The 10,908-nt window shown below is 31.8% G+C and overlaps 2 protein-coding genes across 12 annotated transcripts; one reads left to right on the top strand and one right to left on the bottom strand.

The window, feature by feature from the left end:
• Positions 1-2,282: 2,282 nt before the first annotated feature.
• Positions 2,283-3,378, top strand: LOC106399311 (transcription factor PRE5). Its single transcript, XM_013839786.3, has 2 exons — positions 2,283-2,849; positions 3,110-3,378. Exons 1-2 carry the CDS (start codon positions 2,724-2,726, stop codon positions 3,260-3,262), a joined length of 279 nt encoding a protein of 92 aa, XP_013695240.1. The 5' UTR covers positions 2,283-2,723; the 3' UTR covers positions 3,263-3,378.
• Positions 3,379-8,190: 4,812 nt separating this feature from the next.
• On the bottom strand, positions 8,191-10,421 carry LOC106397774 (cytochrome P450 90A1-like). Of its 11 annotated transcripts, none has more exons than XR_001279819.3 (6): positions 9,875-10,421; positions 9,557-9,749; positions 9,275-9,377; positions 8,978-9,058; positions 8,808-8,866; positions 8,191-8,380 (listed from the first exon to the last, which is right to left on the bottom strand). XR_001279819.3 is itself a non-coding variant. In XM_048769629.1 (3 exons), the coding sequence occupies exons 1-3, from the start codon at positions 10,268-10,270 to the stop codon at positions 8,373-8,375; spliced, it is 507 nt and encodes a 168-aa protein (XP_048625586.1). In that variant the 5' UTR covers positions 10,271-10,401; the 3' UTR covers positions 8,191-8,372. The 11 variants fall into 11 exon arrangements, 1 of the variants encoding a protein (XP_048625586.1); XR_007329198.1 differs by having other exon boundaries at positions 9,603-9,749; XR_007329199.1 differs by having other exon boundaries at positions 9,618-9,749; positions 9,875-10,420.
• Between the last annotated feature and the right edge of the window lie 487 nt (positions 10,422-10,908).

The raw sequence follows: 10,908 nt of genomic DNA, 5'->3' as shown, positions 1-10,908 counted from the left end.
GTTTATTATAATTACGAATTTTAGCAAAATCGTAAGCTTAAACTACGACGTTGATTCCGCAGCGTAAACCTAACTATACCAAAAATTTCAACTATTTAAATGAGAATACTGTATATAGCTGCATACGAAAATTCAATTATTGCATATGGCTGCCTTTTCTCATCATTTCTTCATTAACTTATATTTAAAATTCTTATTTTGTTACATTATGTTTGAATGGACCAAAGTTGATAGGAAAAATCTAAAGAGATCGTTGGACATAAAAACACTGTGGAGCCTAAGCGGCCTAACATTTAGTACCCGAAACCCACATGGACTAGCATGTTACATCTCCTGCAACTAATTATATATGTATATTACATACATACAATTATACACGCACAATGTCTACATTTATCTGCATTATTTTACAAAAGAATGGAGTGAGTTTTACAAAATATTTATTAGGAAGAAGAGGTGGAATATTCAACACATATTTGGCTGCCTCAACCAAATCCAAAGCTATAGAAATAATTGCGAAATACTATTTTAAGAAACAAATTCAAGTTTGAAGGAAAAGAGCCAAATTAGTCTTTAAATATTTTCTATGTATTTAACGGTTATAATCGCAATATATACCATCTGAAAATCATTTACCCTGCTCAAAATAAGTAGAATATAGTTATATTGCTTATCTTTAATCGATTAAAACTTGTTTGATAAGTTCATTAAAATAAGTTCATTAAAATAGAGAATGAAACAACCATACTAGTCCAATTAACCATTGTGATGTGAAATTTAGCCAAGCAATGCTTTAACAATATCATACTTTGGTGTCCCCATGAAGGACCATAAATAAATAAATAATTAGTATGAAAATGTTGCTTGACATGTTTCTCTCATCAAGCCATGTCATAATCTATTTGAAATGTGAAAATGGGAAAATTAGAAATTAAAAAGATGGCTTAAGATGTTCATTCTCCCTTCTATTATTTCAAATAGGTAATTTTTATTTATTTGTTTTCTTTTTAGCTTATGTAGCATAAGTTCTAAAATGTCCATTTGTAAATTTTAAACTAGAAGGTAAACTATAATCTATTAATAAGTACGAACTTCTCCCTAACTTAAACTTTGTAACAGTAATTTTGGAAGGTATGTTGCGTTGGGAATGTGAATCACAACACCACTGATTTTGGAGAAGAAAACATGGTTAAGTTGACTAAAATTTATAATCAATGGGAATTAATTAGTCATTTTCCCTAATTTGTTGATACTTTTGTATGTTATGTAAATAATGCACACACAAAGGACGTAATTAAGTACATTTTGTTCCCGTGGTAATCATGATTAAGAATCTAATTAAGGAGGCATAATCCGAGATCTTAAGCAACCACATGGGACATGTATGCCGTTTAGCATCAAGTGTACAAAATCAAGTTTCCGAAACAGAGTTAAATTAGGAAGAAGACGAACTTATCATGACTACTTTTTTTTGAGTAATCAGTTTCAAGGTAGAAGGAAGTCCACGCTTGATCCTTTTTCGATGTAATGCTTCAGTAATTAGATTCAGCGAACATTGATAAACACAACGCATACACAAATGATCTATATTCTTCTTTTTTTTAAAGATGATCAGCTATGAACTTTCTAGATTATTCACTAGCTCTAGTTCTTAATACTAACACAATGTGAAAATTTAGTAAATAGTAATGGAAATGAATATAGAAAGTCAATGTCATCACATGGTATTGCCTTTTAGCGACATGCACATAAAGGGCCACATTGTTAGCTCAACATGGAACACTTCTCTTAAATCCCACTTCAACTTCAATAGCAGCTTTGGGAACACACAGCTTTTTCATATCTTTCTCTATTTAAAATCCAAACCCTCCTCCATTATTCAACATATATATATAATAACCTCAATTATCAATATTTTTACTAGTTTTTGTGTTTTCAAACAAATGATATTTAAAATTGGTAGTGATCTCTCCATAAAATTTACTGTAACTTAGCTATGGCTTTCTGTTAGAGATAGCTAAACATGTTGCAATCTGGATAATACGAGTAATTTGTGATATTTTCATAGATAAATGTCTATCAGAAAAACACTCATATATTTTGTAAGAGATAAATATGTCACTATTATACCACTATAAGCATAAACTATTGCATGGTACAAGTTAGCAAGAAAAAATGATTACTGATCTTAATATTACATATCCATTTCACATCTACCCTCTAGGTATATATATACACGAGATAAAAGTTTTCTATAAATTATTTCAAACGATTTCGGTTAGAGGTTATCAAATCTATTTCTCTCATATTACATCATTGTCTAGGCTTATTTCTCTCTTCTCTCTCAATCCCTCTCCTGTGGTCCTCGACCTATTTAAGTCCCTCTTATCACTTTCTCAGTTTCTTCATATCTCTAAGTGTCTTTACACAATACTTCCTTACATTTCAGTTTTCTTCTCTTTCTGCTTCCACACCTTCAACAAAATATAAAACTCGTGGAATAAACATAAACCTTCTATATCTACTGGCTATATAGACTCTTATTTTTCTTCATAAACTTAACTCCCTTATTAAGTATTATAACCTTTTTATCTCTTGCTACTCCTCCCCATCTCTTCTCTATTGTCCAATCCGGAGAAAGAGATAAAGTACGCAGCTTAAGTTTCACTTTCTTGCGACATAAGTAGTGTTACAACTAAGCAACAAGTAAAATCCTACAAAGAATGTCTAACAGAAGATCAAGACAATCTTCAAGTGCTCTGAGGATCTCCGATGACCAGATGATCGACCTCGTAAGTAAGCTCCGTGTTCTTTTGCCTGAGATTCGTGAACGACGCCGTTCTGACAAGGTAAAATGCATAACATCAATTTCGCCCGACCTCTTTATATATAGTTCAGTTTTTCCCCTTTTAAAAAGGAAGAAAATAACTTTTTCGTTAAAAAGAAGATGGAACACAAATTTATCAAACTAAACGTCGAAACTTTTGACTCCTGACAGCGTATTTGTTTTCTATTTTGACCAAATGGAAACGTCTAAAAACTCATGTTTGCGTGATGTCCGTACATGTATGTGGTCTTGATTATGTTTGCAAATAATATTAAATATTAGGTGTCAGCATCGAAGGTACTACAAGAGACATGCAACTATATAAGAAAGCTGCATAGAAAAGTTGACAATCTCAGTGACCGTTTGTCGCAGCTCCTCGACTCAGTTGATGAAGATAGCCAAGAAGCTGCCGTCATTAGAAGCTTGCTTATGTAACCTTCCAATATAGTGATTTATTATAATAGAAAATATTAATTTATATGTAATATGTTGATCGTCCTTAATATACTATCAAGCGACGTGTTTTTAATGAGCTTCCGAATTTCGGTCCAGCAGTTACATTTAATTATAGTCTGATTATGTTCTGTGCTTACAAAATATCGATCATCGAGAACAGGATTATCGCTCGTTACGAGAGGGGGTTTTAAGTGGTAGGGTCCACTTTTTTGTGTTAAAAACGGTAATAGAAGAGATGAAATAAAGATGACTTTGGTATATTTCTTGCACCGTTGGCGGACTCCACTGATACGTGGCAGTCCACGATTGATGCGCATTTTTTTTTTTAAGTCGGCCAAAACAAAAAAAAATTTGAGCCTATGAAAACGTGTTGACGATAATTATGGTCTGAGGTGTGTGAACTCGATTGTGTCAGTCAAAAGATAGAAGAAAATGCAGAATGAATAAATAATGAATAATCCATTGTACTATTTTTATTCCTAATGGATAAATTGATCTCTTATCAAAATACTTGAAAGTTTTAAAATTCATTACTAACAAATATATATACCTTATCCCGGTTATATAAAATATTTAATATTTATTATTTATTGGGTATGCACCGGCTCATAATTTATTGCATTCTATAAATGCACGTGACGTTGACGAAGTAATGAGGGGTATCTACATTTAACGTCCGATAAATCTATTTGGAAAAACTTTGGTTTTGTGCAGGGGTGGGCAAAATTTACGAACCCAACCGAGTCAAACCGAACCAACCGAACCGAAACCGATTCAAACCGAATCAAAGTCTATTTCAAACTATTCGGTTGAAGATTTTCCCAACCCAAATGGTTCGGTTCTGTTTAAAACCGAAACGAACAGAAAAACCGATGTGTTTTTGTAATTATTAAAAATATTAGTAATACCAATATACTAAAATTCTAATACTAAACCACATATTTTCCATTTTTTATTCATTAACATATATAATTCTAACTTAATAAGTAATCATCAAAATATTTGATTTAAAATATTTCATTCATTCCATGCTTTTTAATTTTAATGATATAAGTGACATTATTAATGATGTTTTTTTTTAGTTAACTTTCATTTTTTTTAATTCTTATATATACTTTTTGTGACTTTTAAAGGTTTTTGTTTCAGTTTTATATTGAAATTAGTTCACATAGTTTATGTTTACACAAATTATGTTGTAAAACATAATTTTTCTTCGAAAAATTAAACTAAGAAGAATCTAATTCACTACAAGAAAACATGCCTATAACGAGGAAAAATTACGAGAAAATATATTCCTCGTAAATTTACGAGAAAATTACTACGATTTTACGACAAAACTGAATTTCGTCGTAAAGTCGTAGTAAAGTTACAAGGAAAATGTTTCGTGGTAATTTACATGTAAATTTACGTCGATTTTACGAGGAAAGAGAAAATTCGTTGTAAAGTCCTTGTAACTTTACAAGGCTTTTACGACGAAACATGTTACCATTAATTTTTGTGAAAATGTGTTTTAAGCACGCTTTACCAAACTGATACCCTCGGTTTAGAGATTTTGGAATAACTTGATTAGCTGCTATCAAAGTTACACCTCGTGAACGAATAGTTGCTAGAGAAGAATCACTTTTGCAAGAAGAAGTGTGTATCACTGAAGTGGAAGTATCTGAACAACAAACTGATGACATCCTTCTAATTGATGTGGATAACCGTCAATGTGAAGATCTTTTCGACGATATGACGGATGAAGAAAGTGAAGAAGAGTTCGATGCAAGCGATGATAATCATTGTACTGATATTGTTGAAAACTCGAATGATTCAAAATGATGTAATATATGTTTTAAATATTTTAAAAAAATTTATAAATCAGTTTAAGACTTAATGCAAGTGTATATTGTTTGGTTGTAATAATTATTTCTTGGCTTTTAAGGATTTAATTGGAGTTTAGAGTTTAAGAGAAAATAGGATAAATGGGAGAATGGGGGAATGGGGTAAAAGGGATATGAGGTTATAGGTAAGAGACTTTGGGGGTTAGGGATTTGATTTTCAGGGATTCAGATATAGTCGTAGTAAATTCGTCGTAATGGAAAACACGGGCCTGGTATACTCCTTGTAATACACGTGTCCTTGTAAATTCGTTGTAATCATTTCCTTGTAAATTCGTTGTAAAGATTTCCTTGTAAATTCGTTGTAATGCTCCCTTGCAAATTCGTTGTAACTCTGAAAATGCGGGCCTGGTAGATTTGTCGTAAACATGTGTCCTTGTAAATTCGTTGTAATTCTTTCTTTGTAAATTCGTTGCAATGCTTTCCTTGTGAATTCGTTGTAACTTTACAAGGATTTTTTTCACAAAACATGTTACCACTATTTTTGGTGAAAACGTGTTTAAGCTGTTTTACCAAACTGATTTTGTTGTAAGCATTCTCAAGCCAAGCAAGTTAACTTCATTTCATACCCTCGGTTTAGAGATTACAAAATAATTTGATTATTTGCTATCAAGTGGTTGTTTGATTATAGTACTTATAACTTGCGTTTTATGCGTTTTAAGGATTCAATTGGAGTTTAGGGTTTAAGAAAAAATATGATAAAGGGGATGATGTGGTAAAAGGGTATGGTGTAAATAGATAAGTGATTTGGGGTTTAGGGATTTGATTTTCGGGGTTTCAGATATAGTCCTAGTAAATTCGTCGTAATAGAAAACACACGGGCCTGGTAGATTCCTCGTAATACATGTGTCCTTGTAAATTCGTTGTAATGCTTTCCTTGTAATTTCATTGTAAAGCTTTTCTTGTAAAGTCGTCGTAAAATTTTCCTTGTAAATTCGTCGTAAATATTCCTTGTAAATTCGTTGTAATTCTAAAAACGCGGAACTGGTAGATTCCTCGTACCACTAAAAACGCGGGCCTGGTAGATTCCTCGTAAAATTACGACGACTTTACGAGGAATGTTGTTTTCTTATATAAACTCGAAACATGAATGAGGAATGCCTCCTTCATTCATCTTAAACCACTCCTCTCCTTCTCTCAAAGGTATGTTGTTTTTAATATTAATTTAGGTTTAGGTGGTTAGTTTAGGTGGTTAGTTTAGGTAATTAGTTTAGGTGATTAGTTTAGTTAATTAGATTAGGTGGTAATTTTAGGTAACAACACTATATTCAAATATTAGGTTGAGGCATTTAAACGACTGATTAGATATTTTAAAAAAAAATTAAATATATTTTATTTTCTTATAATTTTATGTAATTAATTATATTAATATGTTTCTTTTTTCAAGGTGGCTCCTAAAAAGATGGAACTGACGGTATGAATAAGCTTCATCAATGAAGCCACAAGGACGACTTCATCCTACTCTTCGAGACGGAACCCATAGATGAAGTACGAGACTCTCCAAGAAGAAACACCTCCAACAACTACTTCGACGGCGTTCTCCCTTAGCTTTTTGTTTTTCAATTTTTTTGTTTTCTATTATTAATTTGAATATTATTTTATGACATTTATATATTTTTTTAAAAAAATATTTTAATTTTCAATATTTTATTTTATAAATTATATATTTTGATTTTGAATATTTCATAATAATATAATAATATGACAATGAGATGTAAATTTCTCGTAAAGATTACGAGGATTTTACAAGTACTTCCTTGTAAAATCCTCGTAATCTTTACGGGAAATTTACTAGGAAATACTTGTAAATTCCTCGTAAATATTACAAGGACTTTACATTAAAAGACTTGTAAATTCGTCGTAAATTGTACAAGTACTTAAAGACGACTTTACAAGGAAACTATACGAGTCTTTTATGATGAAGCGTAACTACGAAACTACGACGAAATACTCTCTTTCGCTTTTACAACGAATTTATTTCGTCGTAAATGTTACATGGAAGTTACGACGAATCTTGCATTACGACGGACGTTTTACAACGAAACGCTATTCCTTGTTAATTCGTTGTAACCCTTCTATTACAATGAATTAACAAGGAATATGACCCTTGTAATAAATATGTTTTCTTGTAGTGATTAAACCGATCCAAAAAAACAAACTAAGCCAAATACAAACCGAACCGAATACAAACCGATCGAATATAAACCGAAACGAACTAAACTAACTATGGTTTACTTCAGTTTGAAAAATACTAGAACCAAATTAACCAAATTGAATCGAACCCAAACCGAACCGAAAAAAATAACCGAAGTGTCCACCCCTAGTTTTGTGGGTATGAGAAATGTCCCATGACGAAATATCAGTTTGCCGAGAGTAATATTACTTTGGTTTCAAAAAAAAATTAACAATCAAGTAAATTTCATCCCCGCACTTTTCACACAATAATATTACTTTCGACAAATAACTGTTAACGATAAGAAATGCGTCTTCGCAATCAATTATATTATACATTGCATAAGTTAAATGTGATCAATAGGAGCTAACATGGAAAGAAAAAAATATGATATAATGCTGTTAAAATAAAGTTTGTGATATATACCATCACAATAACGTCGACAAGCTCTAAGCTTAAGGAATATTCTTTTGAGTTTAATATTGCTATTAACATTTGTAAACCTTATCTTAATAACATTGTCATCGTTAAACTTTGGTTACTTTATTTTAATTTTAATGCATCAAATTTAGTCAAAAAAACATTGTCATCGTCATGTCTCTTTGTTGTCACCGGTAAGTTGTTCTGTTAATGTATGAGGCTCAACTAGTCTATAAAGCTTTGCCTTTAGATTGATTGTCATAGCAATACTTCACATTGTGCAGTTTGTAGCTTTTCAGAGACAATAGAAGAATAAAAATAGATTAAAAGTGAAAAGGGATAAGAATAGAGGCTGCGATGGACTATATATGAATCTATGATACTACATTAATTCAAAGATTTAATGAGAAAGGGGTGGAGGAAAAACCTTTAAAAGAAGAAAAACAAATATACTTGTTTAAGCGATTTCCAGATAAGGTTTACAATATCACAATGTAAACTGACATCAACCCTTAAAACATCATAAACACTTGCTGCTGCAACAACATAAAACAAAGGAGGGACCATAGCAATACATTATTACCCTTTTGGCATATTCAAGGTCTTTGAAGATAGATCAACGACCTATAGATTAAAAATAACACATCATGAATCAATAAGATGTTAATATTGCCAAACTTCATAAAAGGTTAATTTAATCTTAAATAAAATTCATATATATATATATATATATATATATATCAGTCAATCAACCAAACTCATAAATTTAACAGTGAAAAATAATAATTACCGTTTATTCGATCATAACATCTCATATGAGGCTCAGTTCAAAAAAAAAAGACATCTCATATGAGGATCAATATATTGGCCGAGACTTTCATAAATAGGATCATATATTTGATATGCTCTCCTAAAAAGATGTATTTGTTAGATAACATATCATTACTTAATTATTCCAGATTGAATTAAGACTCGCAGAAACATAAATTGTATTTTTAAATATAAGGAACTGAGAAAGGTGTGAATTGTCTGTCAATAGATAGGAAAACACCTTTCTTCACCGGGATAGATTGTACGTGAACCAACATTTCCACTTGCCGGTGTTATCCTCTGCATTATTTAATCAATGTATTATACTATTTCTCTTTCATTAGTTTTTTATTTTGGGAATAAGTTATGTATGTAAAAAAAAAAGTTTATGTATGTTACAAGAACTTGTACCCTGCGTTGAGTTAAAGATGATGATTCTTCAAATTGAACTTGACTTTCATAACTTCTTCGACGAGATCCCAAAACTCCACTCTATGAAATTCATATTATCAATTAATTTTTTTTTTTGGTGATACAACAATGGCTACAATATAATTTGATGACTGTCTAGTTGAACTAAACTCATTGTTTTTCTATTTGGAGGTCACAAGATTTAAATGCTACAATATTTATCATTCCAGTAACATATCAAGCAAAAAATTAGAAGATTATGAATATATAATGTTATTTGGCATGGAAATATGGTACCTGTGGAGGTATGGTTGAGTTTGTCGATGAACGTATACGCATTTCGGTGTTTAAGTTGGACGACCTGGATCTCGATGAAGACTGACGTCCCAATCTTTGCATACTGCCATGGTGCATGAAGAGATGAAGTCCAAAAGATAGATTCGATGTTTTAAAACACAAAAACACACAAAATCTTTATATATAAAGAAGAGTTTGAATCTTGGTGATGCCACCTAGGAATCCACATCAGAAAATAGGCTATTGTAAGTGTGACACATGTCCACAGAGTATGAAACTCACAGTATATAATAAAAGTAACGTTCAAAATAATTGTTCAATCTATTACTTCTGAACGATTTACTTTTGCAGTCAATCAACATAAGTAACGTTCTTATCAATATCATTGAACCACTCTTTCCACTACGCCACATTCAATGCATCCCTCCTTTTTTTGACGATATACACCCATCCTTCTATAATATCGAATCTGTACCTATAAATAATGGAGTAAACTTTCGTGAAATTCATCACCTCACTTTCTTCCCCTCAAATCTAAATCATTATAATCCTCTGAAACTCAAGTGCAGGAAATAGAGTACAAAATGGTTTGGTTCTGACCGTTTGAAGGGAGACAATATGAGAGCAATCCAAAAGCTTCTCTTTGTTCTGAATAAGAAACCGATTCGACTCCGGGTCAGCTAAGCAAATCATCAGTTCACCAATATATGCGTCATTAAAACCGATTCTGGGAAATTTTCTCCTCAATTTAAGGCCCAGGATCCTCCGTATTGTAAGCTCCGACCAGATCCGAGTCTCGCCAATGAGGTGAAGTCCGAGACTTCTCGGTAGAGCCAACCGCCCGAAACGCGTGCAGCAGGGTAAGAGGAGGAAAGCGGCGGCAACAAAGGAGAGGAGCAGGAGGATGAACGCAGTGAAGAAAATGGAGAGAGGTATTGACGATGGAAAAGAGGAGAGAGTGGAACGGAGACTTTCCATTACTAATATCTTTTGCATTTTTCTTCCTTTTCATTTTAATAAAAATATACTATTCCCATAAATAAATGATTTTTCGAATATCAAATAAACATTCATTTTACTTGCAATTATGACATTTTAGATTTACGATCGGAAATATCTATCAACATTTAGAACAAGAGATCCGATTCTTTGATCACTCACTCAACAGGCTTTGCAAATCTTCAATGGCTTCGCACAGAGAAGTTTTTTTGGTCATGTTTTTTTTTTGTACCATGAACTGAAAAATCTTTGTTACATTTAAGTTTGGCCAAAACGTCTAAAGCAGCTGCAACTCTAAAGTGAAGATTTATACCATTACTAAAAGCCAATTTTATACAAAACCAAAAAAAATTAAAATTAAAATCTCACCTAAAGTTAGCATTCCATCTCACCATATGTAAGCATATTTTTTTCTAAATGTTATTAACAAAATGTCAATAGCTGAGACTGCTACCACCAGAGCAAAAATAACGAATTTCAAAAAAAAAAAAAAATTAGTTGAACAAAGAAAATTGATAAATATATATATATGTATTTAATATTCAAAGATTTTCCGCGGTAGTCATAATTATTTATAACGCTTCGTCTTTCGCGTCGCTAATTCCGTTATAACGTCTTCATTATGGGCTTCCCAT

This window comes from Brassica napus, chromosome C9, assembly GCF_020379485.1.
Source record: "Brassica napus cultivar Da-Ae chromosome C9, Da-Ae, whole genome shotgun sequence".
NCBI lineage: Eukaryota > Viridiplantae > Streptophyta > Magnoliopsida > Brassicales > Brassicaceae > Brassica > Brassica napus.
Note: the sequence above shows the minus strand (reverse complement) of the source record. Positions and strands in the feature narration are given on the sequence as shown.